Source organism: Phymastichus coffea, unplaced genomic scaffold, assembly GCF_024137745.1.
Source record: "Phymastichus coffea isolate CEN01 unplaced genomic scaffold, Cenicafe_Pcof_1.1 PCOF00176, whole genome shotgun sequence".
NCBI lineage: Eukaryota > Metazoa > Arthropoda > Insecta > Hymenoptera > Eulophidae > Phymastichus > Phymastichus coffea.
This window is the reverse complement of record NW_026706987.1, coordinates 114,684-138,704: the sequence shown is the minus strand read 5'-3', so window position 1 is coordinate 138,704 and position 24,021 is coordinate 114,684. Positions and strand designations below refer to the sequence as shown.

The 24,021-nt window shown below is 33.8% G+C and overlaps 1 protein-coding gene across 2 annotated transcripts in view; it reads left to right on the top strand.

Moving 5' to 3' along the window:
- Nucleotides 1-24,021, top strand: part of LOC131673408 (dopamine receptor 1-like) — a 98,238-nt gene that overhangs the window by 5,685 nt on the left and 68,532 nt on the right. The window contains exon 3 of one of the 2 annotated variants that reach the window (XM_058951369.1): nt 8,416-8,552. The exons of the other annotated variant lie outside the window; for it this stretch is intronic. Coding sequence (XP_058807352.1) covers nt 8,418-8,552 — 135 coding nt within the window. The 5' untranslated portion in view covers nt 8,416-8,417. The remainder of the gene's footprint in view (nt 1-8,415; nt 8,553-24,021) is intronic. 2 annotated transcript variants of the gene reach the window in all.

Genomic DNA, 24,021 nt, shown 5'->3' with positions numbered 1-24,021 from the left:
GTTTCTTCCTAATATGAAGCCTCTACTTTAAACTTTCGAAATTTTTTCTTAAAGCCCAACCTATTAAACGTCATTAATTGGCTGCTAAAGAAAATCACTGCTATTAAACTGCAAACACGCAAAAGACAAACTAAAGCTATTCGCTAAAACGTTTGTTAATTTAAATGTATGCACTTTCTAGACTGTTTGCCAAAAGCGATTTTTCAATAGCACATCAAACAGTTGAAATTTCATGCTTTAACGCGTCTCTCTCGTTTGTTTTTCCTTTTTCCCTGAGTGTTTATATTTTAACGGTCGTTCAACTTTTCTCTCTCTCTCTCTCTCTCTCTCTCTCTGTGTCTAGCGCGTTGCATAAAAGTGTTATATATATATATATATATATATATATATATATATATATATATATATTCATTGTGCAATCAAACTCGGGCGTGAGTGTTGACTCTGCGCCTGCTGGAAAAAATGAAGGTTCGCGCTCTGAAGTGGAAGTGGGAGAAAAAAATTTTTTTGTCAAACATAAATCTGGAGAGTTGAATAGCTGCAGCGCCATTTGTTGGAGCTTATACGATAGAGAGCATTTAAAAAATGCATTTCGGTAGTGGAGAATCTCGAATTTCTTGCTCACTCTCTTTCTCGCCTATCACACAACCAATGAATGTTACAGAATGGTTGAGAGAAAGAGAAAGAGAGAGAGAGATGACGCTGACAAATCGTCTGTGAATTTATAGCTATTGTACATTTCATGGAATTCAACAAGTGCCATTTGTCACAACTTATTTTATCTTCATTTTCAATTTTATTCTATGCTTCCACTATAGATAACGATGAGATTACAAAATTAGTCTGAATTTTCATTTATTACAGTAAAAGCAATCAAAGGCTAAAATTAATAATCATATACCTACATATGTAGCAAAAACAATTTCGTCTGTAATTTATTGCTAATCGTAATTTTCATAGTTATTCTGACATTTCAAAGCCATACAGAAATAAATAAATGTTTCAATCCTATTACACGTGCTGTAACTTTGCCAACTCTGCAGTTACTAGCTTTCAATTACCGGTTATACCGCCGCTATTGATCAACTTTGTTATCCACTGAATAGTCTGCAGTTGAAATTGCGATTTCGTATGAAATCACTGAAATAAAAAGACGTCTTCTCAAAAGTCGCGAACAATTATGCAGAATTTTTTTAATACTAGGTATAAATTCCGAATGAGCAATGAAAAATGAACGTCGACCTTTATACAAAAGTTGGATTATGCACTTGAAATGAGATGATTCTTTTGCTCGTTTTTCTTTTCTCAGAGGGGAGTGGGAATTTTTAATGACCGAAAGAGATTTAACAGACCACAAGAGATTTTTTACGTTCAATGATCTTTTAAGTTTAGAATTCTTTCTCATACAGCGTTAAAAATATATCAAACTGTGCTATTCAAACAAACTTTGTGTTCAACGGAGCTTCCAATAATTGATTGTTTCCAGCAATTGTCATGTTCTTCAAGAAACAAAGAGTAAAAGATCGATAACTCAGCGAAACCTTGAACTTACACCTCAACGACTAGTTTCTGTTTGTATTTAGCCATGAAGCATTTACACGAAGGTCATATTTAGATCTTGTCTTTCCTTTTTTACGACTTTCGTAATCGATCAACATCCATCAATTTTTTCTTTTTTCCAATCAACACATCAACTTAAAGAATGATACGTAGAAAAGTAATATTTATTCGATACAAAGTATTCTTACGTTTGAATTGTTAACTGATTAGCCCATCCGGTTATTCGCTCGATCATCGATCCTTAACATATATACTTGTCGGCATTTGTAAAACTATAGATATATTTTTCATAAAAATCGTTAAATATTCTCGCTTACCATTTCATTTTTTCGTGTTATTTAGGGCGAAATTCTCCGAATGCACAAAAAGCTTAGAGCATAGACTTAATTCTTCCTTGACGAGCGAAAAACTATGCACGTTAGTTCCTTCCATCTGACTTAAATTGCCTTTGAAAACAACATACTTTTTTTTTAATAGACTCAATCTCGCCCTGCAATTGTTATCATCAAAAATAAATACATTTCATTGTTGGTATACTGCCTCAATTATTGAGCGATCATGAGGTGTAGAATTTCAGTCGATTAATAAACTATTCATTTTCATTTTATTCACCTTACTTTCACACAATTGCTAAATTCACAGATTATAGTAAGTAAATACAAAAATTAATCAAGCATGAAGCCTCAATTATTATATTATCTCACTACAACTAATAAACACAACAAAAGAAAGTTCAATTATCTCTCACCAATCAAACATTCATGCTTAATAAGACTTGGTCTTAATCCATAAGGTCAATAACCCATAGGTGGAGCAGTCTAATATGCATGCAACAAAACAGTGGAAGAAAATTCAACCTCAATAAATAAGGAGATAATCCTTGTGCGAACCCGCCACTGCTGCGACAGCAAATTCAGTCTCGCGAATATTCTTTATATATCATTAACCTATTTATAAATTGGAGCTCCCCATCAGCGCGAGTGCAACAGGCTCGCGTGCGTCTAATCTATTAAGCTTCCTACCCCTCACACAACAGAAATGTTACTGATGCTGCTCATCGATCCTTTACCTAACCTTCTCCTTTTGTGCTCCGCTCGCTCCAAGGATTTCGTAGACACCAGCGCTGGCGACTCTTTCTTGCGAGGGTTTATTAATTCATGCCTATCGTTACTTTCAGTTGCGTAATGAGAACAAGTGCGTGCCATGATTCGTCGTATTTGGGATTGAGCTTTTTACCTTTTGTTTTCTTTTGTTTGTCAAATGGCAGTTCTTATCCGTGAAGCTTGATGGTTGCTAGAGTTTGCAAATAATGGTATACTTTGCAATTCGGATGCGAATTCCCTTGGCGTCATATTCTGTAGAACCGTCTTGCAAAAAGTTACCGTTTTACATCGGTCGAACGATATTTTTAGCATTATAAACATCCTTCCGCTGCTTATCATTGCTCATAGATTTTACTCGTGAGTGCAATAAGAATATTTTCCATAAGTGAAATGTGAAAAACTCAGCGAAATAATTGTTATCGTCATATATTACGACTCAACAAGCTTAAGATTGGCTAAAGCAGTACATTGCGAGTGGTATTTTCAGAGAGAAGCAGACTCGTGGAAAAAGCAGGTCAGTCATAACAGCTGTCCTTGAATTAATGACGATGAAAGACCGAATGCTTGGTGGTTTAACGAGCATGAAAAAAGAGCCTGAACTAAAAAAGGAAGAAGAAACAACACGAGCCATTGTTTCATCAGTCAACTCTTGAAACACGGGAAAAAAGAAGCATCCGATTTGCTGCACGTTAATTGCATCTCCTAAATACCTTCATCATTTATTTTCATACTTACAATCTTGCTTATTGTTCTTCCAGGTTTTATTTTCACTGCTCGTGCCTATTCAAGAGATTCCATTGAATGCTAGGCGATTACCGATTGATGAAAGCCATTATTTTTGTAGAAATACATTGTTTTAAAGACCGTTTAAAGACAGTTTAATACGCCAAAATGATTAGCAGATAATACAATGGACATCAGAAATTTTATTAACGAAAATATACCATATAATAAATGATTCAGACTACTTCCATTGAAAATTCTTTATCTCCATCGCTATTCTTAAACTGATAAGTTTCCGGTAGCCTTGGAGTATCCATACAAATCTCTTTAAAGTATAAATCAAATCAGTCCATTGCATTGTCTGCCTTCCCAATCAGCAGTTACGTTGACTCTTATTCTTTTTTTTCTTTAGCTATGCCGAAATAGATTTACTTGTGAATTTTCCAGTTAGACTCGAGCTTTTCTGATTCGTAGTAACTCATGAATTAATTATACACACAGCATGCAGTTCCAAAACTTTCTTTCACTATCGCGTGTATGTACGATGACTACTCGTCGTTGCCAACGTATTTAATTTTAACTACTTTTTACACGTCAGTTTGTCTTCATATTTTTCTTGCGCGCTGCTGCTACTGCCTCTGATTTTTGTTATGCTACCGAGCTAATCCGAAAAATTAGTTTGCCAAGCGATTTTTTAAACTTTCCCTTTTTTTCCGTGGTCAAATTAAGTTGTTGCTTTCCGATGTGGGACTACTTTATCATATAGTACTTTTGCATTTGCATATGTCATTTTTCACTCAGGTAATTTATTAAATTTGTACTTTACTTAATCGCATTTTTCTATTCTTGACATATTTGATCAATGTATGAGTTTCAGATTTCCGCATATTGCGTGATCATCATTTCATCACTATCATGTCACAAACCTAATCGATTTTATCTCTCCCTAATCATATCAAGAGTTTTATGATTGTCTTCCATCGCAATATCATGTCTGATCATATCAAAACAGTTCTACTTATTTTTGATTCTATCCATGACATCAAAATTTTTTATACATATTTTTACAACGCTGCATGATATTATAAAATTACATTATTTCGTATTAAATGCATCTTCCGTAAAAGTAATCCGTATAACTACACCAATTAACCCAAAGCAAAGTTTACTGAATAATTCGAACAAAATTGTCGGCAAACAAGATCATCAACATCAGTTGAGCAAACTCTATTAACATCTCAGCGAAAAGAATTCCCACGAAACCCAATCCCATCTTTACTTTTATAATCGAGTAACGAACGAAGTAAGGATGCTCAGCGAGAGAGTTTACGTGCGCCGATAATTAGGTGGGTTGGCACTCAAGTAATTGCACCCACTGGCGATCAACTTAATCTGATGAGTTAAGACATTTTGCCAGCCTCTAGGCTCTGTATTGTCATTTTTGCTTGATATGTGATGCGAATGAGGGCACAAAAGGGGAGAAGAAAATGAGCTACTTTGACTTTTACTGATGACTGCTGCCTGCCTGCGGCTTTGTACGCCGGAATATGGAACGTTTAGCAATATGTTACAATTTAGGGGGTTGCGCTCCATTGACGTTTAGGAGATAAAGGAGAAGGGAATATGATACTCTTTTCATGCATTTTTCATTTAAAATTTAAATTCAGCCTTTGATTGGATAGACTTAATTTTTTTTACTAAAACATGTGAGTGGCACAACGTTTTACTATTCGGACGGATTTTGCAAATCAGTATACGCGAAAAATCCATTCGATTTCCAAATTCGAAACTAAACTCAAATCTTTCCCTTTTATCTAAAATACAAGACCAATAAAAGTTTGATATCTATACAGGAAGACATTAGTTCCTGATACCTTAATGAATTATCAGCGTACTCGTACTTTGAACAATATAGTATACCCAGAGTTCATAAGGCTCTGCGTGGGCGCGAAAAACCAATTACCTGAATTCGACCTTCCCATCTCCCCCCCTCCCCTCTCTCTCTCTCTTTCTCTCTCTCTCTCACTTTCGGTCTCACGACACTACCAAATTAATGACCGAACAGCGTACGATCCTTGGAACTCCTAACCAAACCTCTCTTTCTCTCTTCCTCTCTCTATCTATCTATCAACTTCAATATATGCATGATGTTTGTTCATCCTTTTGTTCATCGAAGTAGAGACAGGAAATGGTCGATTTGTGTGACCAATATGATGAATCCTTTAAGAAAAACAAATGCGTGTCAATTCAAGTGATTTTTTTATTAAATAGATTTATTCTGTCGGAGTTTTCTTTTTTATAATTTTAGTACACTATTCTATCAAGATTATTCTGTTTGATGTCTTGATAATTTTTTAGGTAAAGGGTATCGTATTTTACCCAAGATTACTTGTTGATAACGTGACGCATTTTGCAAGAAATAAATGTTATTTAATTTTTTGTTTTTTTACATATCTCTTAAAATTTAACGATGGAAAAGCACTAAGAGAACATAGTTCATACTAACCTTGTATTTTCGCTAATATAAATCTTCTTTCTAAAACAAAATTCCGTAACAGTGACAATCCAAGCGCGTTAAATCCTCAAATATTCTCAGCGTCGACTTTCCGTAGTTGCAAAAACTCAACTTTATCTTTTAAAATTCACATAGCTAGAAAAAGCAGCGACACATGAAATTTTACATCTCTGGTTCTCCCTTTTCAGAGTACGAGGCATGCGTTTCAGATCGCAATCAGGATAAATGGAATTGAATTAATGTGTTCTGCCAAGCTTATGGTCTACGCAGTACACGTACTCTTGTCATTTTGTTTCAGCTTTTTTGAGAATTACGCATACGGGGGTTAAGTAGAAATTTGCTGTGATGACTTTTTAATCCTTTTTCTCATATTCATGGGCGTGCAAGTTACTTGAATTCTGCACGAAAAATAGTGTTTAAATGTAGGTCGAGTATTATATTCTTTTTTTCCTGCAAAGTTGATCCGTCTTCATATATTTGAAATCGCTATGTTTCAGCTAGTGCTTTGAAGCTCAAAAATTACAGTTACACTCGTAATGCATAGCAAAATCGTTTTTTTTTAATGAAGAAAAAAAAAACAAAAAAACCATGAAATCTCCATACCCTAAAAATCAAGGCCAAAGGCGCAATACCATAAAACCCAGAGCAGCAAACAGCAAAAAATGTGGATCATTTTTTAAAAATAACACTGAATTTTGTTCTTAACAATGTTGTAAGATTTTGCTACTGCAAAAACTTAGTAATGGACTTGTTATCATTTTACTGTACCGCGGTGTGTACTCTTGTTTCGGCAGAGTACGATTATAAGATCGAAAATAAGCTTGGATTTATACAAAAGATACTGCACCGTCGATTTACAAATTACATATAAATAGACACGCAGTCTTTTGATATTTAAACAAAAACGTATAAAATTGATTATCCTATCCTGGGTCGACGGGACAAATATTATCGCTAGATAATTAGCAAAAATAACCGATCAAATATTGAACTCAGAGAAATCCCCGCGAAGTTTAATAATCAATTATCTGGTTAAGACTGTAGTACGAATATTATGAGCCCGTAAGTGTTGAAAATCGTTAATTAGCCTTGGCATCTGTAGAAACTTATAGCTCAATCAATTTACATGGATTAATTGATAATTAGAGAGAAAGAAGGAATTCGTTTCCGAATGGGTTTATGCATCGCGGGTACGACGTCGAGATGATAATGGAGGGTGCAAACTTGCACATTGGCATCTAATTAAAGTTTGATGTTAATTAAGTGAGCGATGATGATACACGTGAAAGTTTATTAATTAAAACGGTAAGGAGCCTTGGGTAACGCATCGCTGTATAACGTACTTATTTATTTGCGTCTTCTTTTTTATTTTTAGAATGACCTTTGTTTGGTGAGTGCGTGTGTGAATTGGAAAGGGAGTTACTTCTTTTTCGTACGATGTAATTAAAAACTTTTCTACTAGCTCAAATTCTCTACGGATCGAAAGTTAAAGTACTTCGCAGAGAGCTTAACTGCGAGTTCGTGTGATTTACAGTTGCTTACTGTAAGTGGATGATTCGAATTTCATTGAATACGAACGAAAACGTAATTTGATACAATTTACTTCAACTACTGCTTACGTTCTTACTACAACTTTAATTGGTAGTTTAAGTTATTTTTTATTCGATCATAAATAAGAGATTTTTTTTTATTTTATAAAACTATAAAAAAATAAACGTCCATACGTTTCATTAATTATAATTAATTTACATATTCACAGAGCGAAATGCGAAATACGCCTATAGGATAATCTGTTAATCTCTCAATCGTCTCATTTAAATGAATAAACGTGAAAATAAGTAATTATGAATAGCACTGCTAGTTTTCTTTGAATTTTCAAAGATTTCTAGGAAAAATATCAGAAGATTAAAAAAAAAAATTTTAATTCTTAATTTGAATTCAGATGAAATGTGCGGAGTCACAATAAAAATTTTTATTACATGTATGAAAAACGCAACATGAAAATTCATACGTGTTTGAAAAAGTGAACTGAGAACTAAAGAATTTTGATAGGAATTCCGACAAAAATAGATGGAATTGGAAATTCACTAGCGAATTTTTACGGTTTTACAATTTTATCCATTGACCTATGTATTTATAATTTTTATTTTTTGTACCTTTTTGTTTTATCGCTCAATCTCTCTGACTCTCTCTCTCTCTCTCTCTCTCTCTCTTTATCTCTCTTTCTTTCTCTTTCTCTCTCCCTCTTTCTCTTTCTCTTTCTTATTTTTACTTTTGATTAGTTGAATCGGAAAAATACAAATAAACTTATTTCTTATTTAATAAGTTTATTTAATAAATAATTAATTTATTTCGACTTTATTGCTTTAAAATGCAAATAGTTTTTTTTAACTTTTAAGATTTAAAGATATCACTTAAAACGTAGAAGATAGTTATAAAGATTAATTTGATAGCTTAGTCAATCTGAAAGGACAAAGGAAAGAAATGATCCAACCAAATGAATTTTCTTTGCAGAAATGTTCTTGGTGCTATACAGATACTTAGTTATGAACGACGATACGAATTTAACGACTGTGCCAATAATGGAACTTTGCTGCTACGATAATGTCTATCCAACGTTTATTGATTCGGCAGTGTCGTCCCCATACCAGGCCAGTATTCTCATCAGAACTTCTTTGCCAACTAGACTATTGTTTGTGTCGTTTATTTTAATTTTTTATAGTTGCTCTGTATTTGATAAACAGATAAAAAAAATGAACGTATGTATTGACCAATGCTTGTTATAAACCGTTACAATGCAAAGCCACTTACAAAAAAGGGGAAAAATGAGATCGATTCATTATTGAAATCTAATGATGCAACAAAACACAAAAGTAATCCAGTCTTTTGGAAAAAAAGAGAGCCCTTGTTTTATTTGTGAAGAGAAACTACAAGCAAGCTTCCGACCGAATTTCCAGTCTTTTCAAAGCTTTTGGGCCATTGGCAGGCTGACGTGGGGGCTTGAGCCTCATTAAAACGTCAAGTATCTCTCATCCTCTATCGTTTTTCACTTGGCCCGCGTTGCTAACAAAAAAAGGTGACGCTCGAGTTTTTCAATTTAGTAGCCTTTGTGCGGGTATTAACGGCTTTCTCTCGCTCACTCCACTCCGCACAACGTCGAACCCCAAAAACAAAGTAACGCGCTCAGCCTTTGAGCAAAAAGATTTGACAATGAGCCCTGCTGCGTTTCTGCTATTCTTGCCATTTCATTGTTACCAATTTGCGGATTGTTAATGCTTCGTTATGGTTTAGTCCATCGAGTACAAAGTGTGTGCTTTTGTTTATTTCAGACTGAGTTATTGTTGTATTTCAGTTTTCAAGTTAATTCAATTGATTTATTTTTATTGTTTATTTAGTTTTTGTCTAGAGAACGTTTTTCTTATTGAATCAATTGTATTTTTGAGATAAAAAGTGATTACAGATACATTCTTTGTAAGCCTGGTTTGATATTTTAAGAAATAATATATTTTTTAAACTTTAAATACCACCATTAAACAGATTAGGTCTTTCAAAAGTCATCAAAGTAACTTTCCAGGAAAGATTAGTCAAGAAACTTGGACAAATCGGGCTAGTTGAAAAAGTTGGTGAATTAAAGGAAAAAGGGGTTTTCTAAGAGTTAAAGTTAACTTTTGCACGACTGGAAAGTTTGTAGCAGAATAAAATTGTAATTTTCATAATAGGAATTGGATGCAAATTCAATCATAGTTAAAATAAAATTGTTAAGGGTGAAAAGTTTTTATGTGCAGGAAAGAATTAATGTTTAATTAAGGTACTCAATTAGCCCCCTGTTGAAAATATTGTGAAAATTACTTGTGAAAAATTAATCACGTGATTAGGGAATAATTCATAGTGAGAATGGAAACGAATGAGCTTCGTAACTCGATGATTTACAAGCAAGCTTACATTTTTCATAATATTCTATCTAAGATTATACCAAACTCAGCTCGTGATGAAATACAAGCACATACGTTAATAGCTACTAAAAAAGTGTTTTACTTTTCAAAGTAAAGCAAGTAAATTGCACAAACACTGTTGCACGTTACTACAGGTGACAAGCATTCCGTAGAAAAGTTGTATCTTTCAATTTATTTTGCTGGATGACAAACAAAGCATAAGTTCCGTGATAAAAGAGGAAAAAACATTGTGTAAACAAGAAAAATCAATATCAAAGAAAAATGACAATTTACAGCGAATAATAAAAAAACAATCGATTTGACACCGTTATGGATAAAAGATTGGAAAGCTGTAAAAATACAAAATAAAACAGAAGTCTAAATGTCTTTATTCTGCGATATTTTATATCGGTAATCACAAGTGTTTTTTCAGTGTACTTTTGAAACGAGTTGTTATGAATTGTTGGTAAAGATATAGCAACAATATTATTCTGTTACATATGTTTGAGAATACTTTTTTAACATTAAAATTGTAGTATAAATAATAAAGTTAATTTACGTTTTCAGGTAAGACATATAAAATTACATGAAACATGAATCGTCTATAAGTAAGTAGCTTTAAAATCAACGGTGCATGCTACAATATTTTTACTGTCAAAAATTATGCACAGAGTAACTACGCAAAATCACAGAAACTGTGCTTTATAAATAAAACCTAATTCACTTCTCGAGTCACAAGCTAAGAGAGTCGAAAACAACAAGAACACCGAAATCAATTCAATTACAAGCTACAAAAGAAAAGAACGAAAACCACGAGGGTTGGGCTCATAAAAAACGATTGGGCGGCTAAAAATCCGTAGCTGCAGTAAAGAACGTCGGAAGGTATGGATATGTGTGTGTATGTGTTCACGTCGGAAAAGCAGCGGAAAACTGAGCGACACTCTAAGAGAGAAAGGCTAAAAACGGAGAGGTCGAGGCTCGATGACGAGCCGCAAGTCGAGCGTGAAAATCGAAGCGCGGCTCAGGGAAAATCCATATGGGCAGTTTTGCCACGTCGCACTTTGCTACTGTGTATGCTGTCGGACAAAGTCTTTTTAAAAAAATTTAAATTCCTTCTTGCTTTTTTCTCACGCCGTTGAAATATTTTTCATGTTACAACGAATTTTATATTTCCCGAGGTAAATAGCGTTTCGGTGTTGCAGGCTTTCGCGCTTGTCATGTTTTTATTGAATATGAGAAAAAAAATGCAATTTGCGACTGTACTTTACAAAATTACTTTTTCAGTTCCTATCTCTCGAACGAATATGAAATTTTGCACACTCGCTTCCTTTTTCTTATTGCTCTTCAACCTTTACGATGTCATTTTTTTTAATATTGCAGTATAATAGATACGCTTTGCATTTTTGTGCAAAATCTCACTTTTATTGAATAAATCAAATAATTTTTATGCTTGATATTCTTTTTCTAAAATTCATAGAGATATTGATAACGTATAAAGTGAGTTTCATTGGGGCTTTCAATTTCTATTAGTCATCCAGAAAAGAGTGCAGCAAGAACCCACACAATCGGCTTGCCAATCCAATGGCTTTTCAACAACAACAAAAAAGTCTACAGAATCTAAATACAAAAAGCCTACTGCTGAATTTGCCAGACTGTCGAATCCGGTAAAGAGAGTGGCCATTGCTGTGCGATTTTTTTTCCATTCGCAGCATCAATTTGTCGTGTGAAGAAAGGAAGCTCTGAAGAATAAGCGGATCGCGTCGTTTCTAATAGCCAGTGACGTGCTTTTATTTTCGTCGCCGCCAGAGGGGCTTAACTTCGTTTTTCAATTTGGTCCCGAAATGTTCTCGAGGAGAGGACAGCGCCTTGAAAATAAGAAGAAAATTGGATTTTTTACAGCTGAGAGACATTTATTTATTTCCATTTTCTTTCAGCATCTGGACGTCCCTATGGATAGTACTATTTTTTAACGGAACCGCCACTTGTTCCTACAATGCAGATTCTTTATAGATTTTTCATTTAGTTAGAAGATTTACTTATAGAATTTATTTTATTCAATTTAGAAAGTTAAAAATAAATGACATTACATCGATAATTTTCTGTTGTAAAGAATCACAAATTCGAACGTATAATTAATTACCTTCATGATTAATCTTGGAGTGAATACATTTAGAATAAGTGACATTACTGATAATTTTACTTTTATTTCATTATTTGCCAACTCCCTAATTAAAAGAATATGAAATCTAATAAAAAAAGAATTTCGCAGTCGACTCATCCCTTGTTATTTGGGAAACTAATCAACGTGATATACGGCTCTTCTTAAGCTCGTCACTTTGTTTTTTATTCTGGAAATTATTGCCTCGCTCGTCATATATTATTAATTTTTCAGAATGGTTATTTACTTCTTAATGTTAGTGCAAGTCCTACGCAAATCCTCTCTCCCTCCCTCTCACTCACTCTCTCTTTCGCACTCCGAGTAAACTCATAAAGTTTTCTCTCGGTGTCAGCTGAATAAATGTGAATTCACATTCATCAAGTTTCAAAGCCATGAAAGTTTTCCATTGTTTGAGAACATTGTTTCCCATGATCTAAGTAGCTTTTAATTATATCGCTGGAAAAGTTTATTGTTAAACTTGTACCAAGTTTTCGTGTGCTGTGTCACGCTTATCGTGCGAAAATTTTAAGTACTCGCGATATAAATGTACAAAAGTTGATAAGTTTATGACATCATTCATTAATTACGTCAAAATTTCAATTATCATTGAATTTTGTGCAATTTGTATTCCCTCCCCCTGTAAGTAGTTTATTTTCACATCTTTTAGCCAATATTTCATTTACACTTTATTATCGTCACGACAACGTGCAGCTCGTCCACGTCCTGACAATTTACCTATGATGTTTGCCCCCATCATTGCTATATATATGAGTAAGACGATAAATTGCGCGTGATATTTGAATTTCGCGTGCTAATGGCCTATTAACAGTGATAGAACAATGGAAAATTAGTTTGGAAAATACATATCACTGTGATCGTTTAATTACGCTTGATTGATCATCTTTTTCCATTGGTTAGCTTTATATATTTAACAATATTTGCCATAGGTAATAATTGTGACCGAATAAAATGAATTTGTTTCAACATTTTTGGAAACAAAATCGTTAGAAGTAAATGAAAGAACTTTTTTTTTCATTCATGTATGGAAAATACGATTTTTACATTCAAAAATCCGAATGGATTTTCCAAATCTATTTCCCGATCTTCCGCGACAGAGCACCCAATGATAAAATAAACACGCACTAGACTGAGCAAACAGTCGATAAAAGAGAGAGAGAGAGAGAGAGAGAGAGAGAGAGAGAGAGAGAGAGAGAGAGAGAGAGAGAGGGATTGAATTATAAGTGATAATCCTGAAATTTAAACATTCATCATAATCACTTTCATGAACATAAAGAGATATCACGTTTATTGGTTATTCTTCCATCGTTGTAGTAAAACGTTATTCTCGTGTAATACAGCTTTAAGATATATGCTCTTAAGAGGAACAAAAATTCGCTCCCTTCGCCTCCAAAGTTTCGTAAATACGTTTAGCTGATGGCAACTTTCTTTCGTCTGTTTTGATTGATTTTATTTCCAGCCACCATTCGCGAGCCGTACACGTAATTACAACGTTAATTAAAATACAAACATTATGAAATAATAAAATAAAAGAGAAAAAATATGAATTCTCATAAGAAGGGATGAAAATCAAACGTCCTCTCCATTGTTAAAAATCCGTCTGCCAAAGATAGTATATCATTATGCCCGTATTCGTAACACGCAGCACAGATTCTTGTCTTTTCCACCGTTCGCTAGCTGGTGTCTAACGTTTTTACGCGTACGTGATGACTTCGCTCGAGTGGTGTAGGTGTATAAAGTGGTCCAGGCGAGCACTTTGTCAGTTGACGGTGCCGCGCGCGTGTCAAACGCTCTTCCTATCCACCTCTTTTACACTCTAGTTACTTCCACACTCGGCTACTTTCCACGCTCTCGCGTGTAGTTTTCTTGTTTTCTTTCTATCTTTCAGTTACTTTACCGTGTGTCTGAGATTTTTTTTAATGTATTTCCTAAAGGTTCTGACAAAAGCAAGAATCAGATAGCTGCAGAAAAAATATTCTTCAATAGCGAAGTTTATTTTTTAATTCTCTCAAAATTAAGCGAAGATATAAAATCAACAAAGTGCTGGATTATTGTGGTATCAAAATGAAAGAGCTTGAATAAGTCACTTGAATAAATTTTCAAAGAAATTGAATTTAAATGCTACACTTTACAAAGTGTTTACGATATTCTCTTATCATTTAAGTTCAAGGATCGTAATATGATTTTACAGAATAATCAGAATTATAAAGAGCGAAAATTGATCAACAATATAAAATATGAGAATTTTCGTTAATATTTACACAGTTTGAAAAAGGAATTACGAAAGAATTACATTTCTGTGAAATTTAATATTACATGTCAAAACTGTAGTTATCGCACACACTGAATTAGGAAACTATCTATAAGCCTTCATTAGTAAAGTAGTAATTGTATCTCAACTTTTTTGAATAATAAATTAAAACATTTTTGCTTGACTAATATAGATTTATTTTGTAGTATCTATGATTTTTAAAATAAAGTGACTATTATGAAAAGATTCTAAAATTTATCAATATACAAAAATCAATTATTTTTCATTCAAGTAGCTGCTCAAACGTTTCATTGACGTTTGGAAAAATTTTCCATACAATACATAAAAATCTTTAACTCTCATGATGCAGCAAAGCAGTCCCTGTTTATTTCTAATCTAGATTCCTAAGTTTTTAATGATGCATTTTTTAGTATCTAACTAGGTGTGATATTCAAGTTCAATGCACGACCAAGTGTATTGTACAATGAAAATTTCTTGCACAGGAAGCAAATGAAATCTAGTTGTCCTTCAGAAAACGTACTAGCGAAACCAATCTCTTCGGGATATATCCTCTGTCACCACCGACAAATATTTAAGCAAATAGAGCGGAAAACGAGGAACGAGATGATTGAAAAGGTATTGATGCGACCGAGTGTGACAATGGCAACCTGGATTTTACTGTTGAAGTTTTTTTCAGACAGTATATCATAGAATGATATGAATTCTTTTGAAACCATCTCCATGTAACATGGAGCCTGTCATCAAAAGAAATGATCACTTTTTGAAAAACTTAATTGAATTTTAAAACTATAGAAATTTGGATAAATATCAAATCGTTGCCGTAAATCGATCGTGGATCTATCTAATTTTGTTTGACAACGTGTTCAAAAGTCATAATTACATACGAGTGAACTAATACGCAATTGGCACATAAATATGATATGAGAGTTACTCAACTGTCGCGTAAAATAACAAGTAGCCAAATGCGTTGAATTATCTAGGTAATAAAGATAAATAAGTAAAAGTGGTATGAATGTATTTGTATAGAAATAGGAATGAACAGAATCAGATATATAGAGTACATCCGAAGGGCGTGCTCATAAACATCTGTTCTCGACACGAGACACGTGCGAACTTTTTGAGGAATTCAATAGTTCTGCCATCGTTGCACGAAACGATAAAACTTTCTCATATACGTAAAACTTGGAAGTGTTTTTCGAAAATTCTCTAATTGAAAATGATTGAGTCGCTCGTTTGTTTTCAATTGAGAATTAGGGGAGACATTTTTTTCGTCCTTACACAAATTTATAAGTATCGCACAACAGAAGAGACATAAAAAATTTATTTTTCTGTACTTATTTCACGTTCGAATTGTGCACAACTCTGCGTAGTCAGATCTACTCGTCAAACTCTTGTATTTTTACTTTATTTTCTTCTCTGGAGCGGTGCGTATAATTTTTTATTGCCGACTCAAGAGGACGTAAGCTTTCCTTCATAAACGTATATTTTTCAAGATAACAAGCTTCTCTTATCATTGCGATATGCATCGACTGTGTGAATAACTAGCAGGATGTTTTCGTTATTTCTAATCATGGATTATTGCTGCGATTGATAATAAGCAACTCCATTTTTTTGTAAAATGATGAATAATGTTGATATTAATGTAAATGACATATATTTTCTGAAGTTAAAATTAATCAAATTATTTGCGAGCAACACGTAGACAAAGAGAGAGAGAGAGAGCGATAGGATTTTTTCATAATTTCTACTTCTACATAATACTTTGTCTATTTAACTTACACTTTGAATTTTCATTCCATCGAGTAATTAAAAACTAAACTGATAACATGTTTTATTAAAATATACATTTCAGAGAGTCTAGAAAGCTTGAAACTTTACAAATAGAACTGAGCTTTTGTATTGAAGTTTTTCCTAACTACATATTAAAATTAGGCAATAACTCAAACTAAATTACTATTCTAATTTCATTAGACAACAAATATAATGTTTCATCTTTCTCTCAAATGTTTTATTCTATTAAAAGCTGTGAAATAGAGAAACAAAATCAAAGCTACTTTACCCTATCAGAATATAGCGCAAATGCAATTCCTAGTAGAGGCCCTCAAACAAAAATGAAACGGCGTTTAGAATTGTCGAAATCGAGGAATGGAAGGAGCCAGGGAGTGCAAAAAAACTTTGCTGCACGCGACAAAGTTGAGACCAAGTGGCCCTCGATCGATCGGATCCTAATCGAATTCCTTTGCCTCTCTCGTTTGCTCGCGCGAGCTGAGTTCTCGCATATGATGGACCTCGGCATTTCTCTTGGGAATGATATTTCTACTATGTGAGTCTTTATATATCTGTATATATATATATATATATATATATATATATATATATATACATATGATTCTCTCGGTGAGAATTGGAAGTATGAACTTTCTTTTCTCCTCCGAAAATTCATTCTAAATATATTAGTTTTAAATTGGATTAGCAAGAGAAGCCTGAAATAGTTTTATCTCGTTCCTAATCTCACACTTACATACGTCATTATCAGCGTGAGGGCATAATCGTGAAATCTGGAGGAGGTTAGATCGGTCTATTTTCAACACACAATCAGATTACATTATTTTTTGATTTACATCGTTACTGAAATGTGTTACATCAGTTTGCTGTCAAGTTACGTAATTTAAAAATAATTATTTTGAGGTTTAAGATGAAAATCATGTAGCATTTAATAATTCTTGCAGCTAAATATATACTGGAAACATATGATACTTGGAGAATGACAAGAAATTAAAACACTTCGTATCCTCTATCGAATGTTCTATAATCACCCTCGTATGAATGTTCACATTCAGGAAATTCACGAGAGTATATTGGTCGTGTGCTGCTCATCTACTTTCTCTTTTTCTCCCTTATTTACACGAATCCAAACTTCGAAGCAAACGTCTCTTTCTTAAGTTACAATACTCTCGTAGTATAGTTCCCTTTCCATTTTCATTTTCTTCCATTTCCTTTCGTTTCGAGCGCGCCGCGCACTGCGTTAGACGTTTTCTCTGGCATGCGGTGACATATCGGACCGAGCACCAGTCGCCGACAGTTGGTCCTAAATCAAGACGGAAAACGCCTGATAGAAAATGTAAAGGGGGGCGGAATTTAAAAAAAAAAAGGAGAAGGGCGGAGAGTTAAACTCGACGTGACGCGCGAATAAATCAGTTTCTCTTTAAATCTTATACGTATGACAAATTGAGAATTACACGCTCGATTGATTGACAAAGTGAGCACGTGTACGTAGGGAATAGAGATTGCAAGTGTCGAAAAACGGCGACAAAGAGAAAAAAGTTTCTCTCTACTCCCTGTACGACGAAAATTGTCGAATCATCCACAACGATTTGAATTTGGATTGCCGGCGAATTTATACGTTCCTGAGGGAAATCTTACAAATCTGGAAAATGCGAGGGATAAGCTGATGTTTAATCACGCTGTGCGACAAAATTTTTCATGATTTTTCGTGGATTTTACCAGCCAGTTGAAACAGTTTTATAATTCAATTTAAAATATTTATAGATACTACTAAAGCTTTTAAAAATTACTTATTTATATTTATACTTTTCTCAAATTGCAAACACGATAAAAAGATCATTTTTTATAATATCGCACAATTTACTTACAATGAACTAAATTTTATATTTCATACTGAACAAATTAGTTCTTCAGTTACAGAACTATCAATTACTTTTTTGCGATGTGTGAAATGGAGCAATTTTTTTAAAAGAAGCAATGCTAGTTTTTTAAAAATAGTGCACCAATTGATCACACGTGTCTACATAAATTATTTGTAGAATATTAATTACAATACTTTATATAATTTTTAAACTTCAATGCGCGAAAGTGTCTCGATTCAAAAATTACTCATTTGCGAATCATTAAATTGACCTCATTTCCTCTAATACTGCCCACGTATTCCAACAGAAATGATGAACAGCAGTCAAATGAAAAAGAGAAAACAATCTTGTGACAGTTATACCTCCGCATCTCGTCGTCGGCATTGAATTGATAGACAGAAAAGTGTTCACGTCGATCGTCGTTCAAAGCAAGTATATAGTAAGCTCCCTCGGGGGTTATTTTTAGCCGGGACGAGGATCGTCCCTCTAATGCAACCCCTTTTTTTCCTCTGCCGAGGTCAGCAGCGCTATAGGTTTCCGTGCTTGTGCGCGCGCGTTCGAGTTTATTCAATGGGACACGTGTGTGAGAGAGCGAGTTTGCATGCGGTGGCAGCAGTGCTTGCTCTGTGGCTGACATCGATGGGGCTATATCTTGTTTAGAATATCGTGTAGGAGAATCTCCCAACCCTCGACAGTAGAAAGAGTTGTGTGTGTGTGTGTGTGTGTGTGTGTGTGTGTGTGTGTGTGTGTGTGTGTGTGTGTGTGTGTGTGTGTGTGTGTGTGTGTGTGTGTGTGTGTAGAGAAGGAGGTAGAGCATGTTTCGTGTGGAATTAAATTAGCGATTACTTGTTTTGAAGGTGCTTATTTGTGGCTTTGTTTGTTGCTGTGATTGATGACTGCAGGTTAAAACTGAAATTTTTGTAATGAAGTAGAAGAAATACATTTAAATGTTTCAATGATTATTAAATTAGCGTAAGAACGTTACATTGCTAAGGCAATAATTAATCGATATTTTCGTTTTATTAATCGCAATTCGTTTGAATACACAGATTATCAATTATTTGAATTATATGTAAAGATGCAAATTCATTAGTAACATAATTGCCTAATATTTTAATTGGTTTTCCATTTTTATTCAAACGGTAAATAGTCTTCCTACGTTTGCTCAATCACCAACAAAAGACAGCAGCTAATTCGACATCAACGCTTCGAAATAATACGTGTTGGCGATCTTAGCAATAAACTACCAACCTTTAAAATTATCGTGACTAGTTATTGTTGTTGTTCGACGTGAAGAAGAAAATCCACTCATTTATTTTTCATTTTTCAGTCGATATCACAGCTTGAAGGTCTTATGAAGAATGATATAGCGTGCTTATCGCGGCTAACACACTAATGGACTGGAAAGGTTCCTTTTTTGATGTCTATCGATCAAAAATTGTACCACGTGTTCGGAGTTATGAGCTTCTTTTTTTAGAGAAAAAGAGAGAGAGAGAGAGAGGCGGAAAGAAAAAAAGAGATTACTTTATCTTTTGTATTGATCTTCGCTGCGCGCGAGGGAATGCAAATGGTCTGACTTATAGTTAATCTTGACTACTTACAATGCAGTGGCCGTATGAATGTTGCTTGATGTAGATTGATTCTACCTTTTGACAAAGTCTTTATTTATTTTAATATGCATTTGTTTTTGTCTTGGTAGATTTTGTACTGCGTGAATAGATTTTCATGACATTAATTTATTTTTCAAAAGCAGTTTTAATTGATCAAATACCGAAAAACAAACAAACTTATCAATGTTACAATTTATTTTGATAAAAAACTCCATTTACTAGAATATTTCTTAAAAATAGATAACAAGATCGCGAAGAACTGCACTCTGTCATATTAAAAAGACATTAATCACGTCATTTTTTTTCAAATTGTAAATGGTATTGAATCTCAAAATCTGTCTTATCATGGCTGAATGAATATTCCGCCCAAAGTGCATAATGATTGATTAAGCGTGTATACCGTGATAGATAATACATATTGATTAGCGTAATCTATCAATAACTGTGTAGATAAAAAATGGATAGTTAACGGCTCATTCATCAGCAGACACCGTTTCCTTTGGTTTGATCCCAGTGACCGATGCTTATCTCCTAAATTGCCGGGAGCATTAACTTTCGATGGAACTTGCTTAAAAATAATTGAATCCACAGAAATTCGAGCTGATAAACGAAAACGCATGTACTTCGTTTCTGATTTAGGAAATGAGTACAATTTATCTTCATCTTATATCGTTTACCAAATGTTAAGGAAAAAACAAGAAAGAGGAACGTAAACGGGATATCTATATAGAGTAGAGATTCGGTGGTTTGGATACTTCGATTTGCTTTATCTACGAGTACGGAAGAATAATGGCTATTTGGGCCCCCTTAATTAGGAATTATCCCTTTGTAAACGTAGGAATTTTTCACAATATTAGTCCGCAAGCCTACATACGTGACATTTAATTAAGTGTAGCGGTTGAGTATAAAGTATAAAAAAAATATATAAAGTAATTAGTATAAAATTCGTATAAAGTTATTGAGTATAAAAAATATATATAAAGTATTTGGTCAATGATATGCATAAAAAATTTATTCATTTTTCACTTTACGTTTAAATAGTTTCCTCGAAATAAGTATAAATTCACAATGCAGTAAAAATTACAATATGCCGTGCAAACTAGGAGCTTAAGGCAGAATAGCGATGACGACGTTTTGGCGCGAACTAGATAAGAATCACTCCATTAGAGCTTCCCACAACGGTGCTTTAATCACAAGGAGTATATTTCTCTCTTTGCGCACGACAGTATCTCATCTTCTTCATTTTTTAGGAGGAATATCGCTCGGTAAAATTTTTGTATTGTAAAATTGACAGCTGTCTCGCAATATATTCCTTGCTGTTTGACAATTTCGATTCTTTAGTTTATTTTTTTTTCATGTGCATTCAGTTTGAAAGAAAAATATTATTTTTGCCTAAAGTTATACTTCAATAACTTTTAGACTGTAGAAATTTTGAACAGTAATTCAATCAAAGGTAACTAAGGGCTGCGCGCTGTGGAGGAGAGCTTTGAATTTGCAGCGAAACTATCCTGCTAATTTGGTATTTACTTTTAAAACTTCGGCAAGCGCGCTAAAACAATGCAATCCCTGTTTGGTCAAACTTTCAAATGAACTCCCTTGCACTCACGCTCGTTAAGTTAGCAGATTGCAATACGATGTTCAAAACTAAGCTTGCAGACATCATTTCAAATGAATTCTGAACATTTCTTTTTCCATTACGATACGAGGGTGCAATACATCACTCAACTTAATATTTTTTGTTTTCTTTCTTTGTACTTTACTATGAAACTCACGCCTACTATTCATTTTTTCACTACTTTTTATCATTTCTGAAAACCGACTCTTTCTTCTAACTTATGTAGATGGAATTTTCGTTATTTTTTTCTTCTTCTTTGAACTTTTCAATTCTTATCTCTCATAAAAACTGAGGTTCTCTTTACTTTTTATTTTACGAGATCGTGGCGTACTTCTGTTGAGTTCCGTCTGGTCATTTTATCGATTTTGGCATTGATCAAGTTACTTTTCGAAGGCTAGCGTCACTTATGTTGCGTAGGGAATCGAGAGTAGCATCAATTTCACGCCTCAGATGATTTGACTGTCTGAAATCTATTTTTCGAGTGACTCACCAGCGACAATAGTTTGTCGATATGTTCATTAATTTTAATAGTAGATTCAAGCAAGTTCCTACTTATATAGTATCTTAAAACAAAAGAATAAGTTAATGAAAATCTACCGAACATCAGAAAAATAAAATTAGACCATTAATGCCTGCGCGAGGCAGTGAAAAAAATTCTAGGGGATGAAAACAAAAGATATCGTGTCCTGCGGTTTTTTCAATTTATACGGCGCTTCCTCGTCGCTAATATTGTTTTTTTTTTCTTTTTTGCGTAACCCAAGAAACAGGACTTTTTCGGCTTGAAAATTATAATTCTAAACCTTAAAAAAATGGCATCATGCGATTTTTGCAGAAATGAAGCGAAATAGCAACGAAGAAAAGAACAATAACGGATGGAATTCATAATAATGTATATCAGATAAAAAGACTGTAATAAAAATAACTCGCGAAAATACAAAAAAATTATATAGCTATATTGTTCAAAATTAAATTGGAAACACATTTCAATCGGAATATATATGATATTTCGATGAAAAGTGTGTGAGAGAGGGAAGGCACTTTACACATCACTGACGATTCCTCGTGCTTGAGTGATTCGCCGAGTAATGTACGACCGTAAAAATCGCACGATGCCTTTCACGCACAGCAATAGCACTATAGCATCAGAGACAGTTTTACGTTTTCGATTCATTCGCCTTAACCTTTTTTATATGCCATCGATACATTGCGACTGTGCTCATTTATTACGAACCTTCCCCACCCCTCCAAGTCGGTAGGAGTTTGATGAATTGTATTTTTGTATTTAATCTTTGCAGTGAAACCTTCAGTCAATCGTAGTATTGTTTTTATGTATTGAATAATTCGCCAATGAAAGAACACTAATGTGCAATAACAATAGCACAAGATTATAGATCCAAGAAAAATATCTAATTGAAAATTAAAAAGGCAACGCGATTTTCCATAGCTCGAGTAAGCGGCAGAAGAGGTAATGGACAGCGTCGTCCGCGACGGCTTGTCGCAAATGGTTAATGTAGCTACTGGCGTCGGTGAACTATCTCTAAGACAAAGGGCAAAATGAAAAATGAAAAAAGGTATCGAATAGAATAATAGATTGTCGTTATTCAAGCACTTTGACTTCTCTACAAAACCTATCTCGAGAAAGATAAAAGTACAATAAAGTCGTGATGTTGATCGTAAGGTAGATTTTAAAAAGTTTTTTTTATTTTTGTTCTTTCATTAGAGTATCAGCTTTGATGTTATCGCGCGAGAATATGCGTGATGAACAAGTCTTTGCGAAAAGATTTACAGCGCAGGATGCGAAAAAAAATCACAGTTTTTAAAGTATATGAAAGTTATGTTTTATTTGACTCTTTTATTGTAACATACGGGTTTGATTTGATTTACATGGTATAGTCTTTTGCTTACAAAACCACCCAATGAACAAGAAAACAACTATTTCTTTTATCTTGCAGTCTGCAAGCATATCTCCAACAAATAGTGCATACAAGTAAAACCGTTATCTTGAACAATTTATTACTCTACATACACGCTATCTTCGTAGCTGATATGTTAATTGAGTTATATTTTGCATTTATAACTAAGCCCAACACAGACATTAAGAAGGAATTCTCATAGCAAGCAGCACCAAATATAAATTCGTCAAGCACAAAATAATTATTTTACTAATTTCCTTGTGAAGAACGTTAATTAGTCCTTGTGGATAAGTCACGAACTAAAAAAAGTAAGCGATGCCAGGGAATTCAAAAAATTACAGTAATGAAGTTTAACTGCTGCAATTTTTCCTTGACGGTTTGTTAATTTATAACAAAAATTATAAATGTTTCAAAGTCAACATTTCATTTTTATTTATTCGTTTTTACGGATTTAAAGGGTTTAACAGAGAAACTTGGCTTAAATACTTATATCAATCCCTTTTTGAGAATGTATTAATTAGTACTTCGCTTCTGACTTCATACTTACGAATGCGTAGTCAAAAATACTCGTCTTGAATAATGAATCGTAATTACAGGAACTAGGTTGGTGCGAGTTTTACGAGTTTAAGAAAAACTTGCCTCGTAACAGGATAATCATCTATTGTTTTTACTTTTCCGGAATAATCGAATAGGATGTATTGAAACTTCCTTTTTAATACTTAACAGAGCAGATCACGCTTAAAAAAAATTAAATTACCCCGCAAACAAAACATTTGAAATTCAATGAGTACACAGGCGTAAAAGACAAACAGCAACAAGGAACTGAAGGGAACAAACAAGTCCAAAAAATTGCACGCGTGAAAGAAACGCCGAGCAAAAAGGTCTGATAAATTCACAAGTGGGACGTGAAACAATTACGAGAAATCTTTGTGTTAAGTGACGTAGCCTTGTTTTC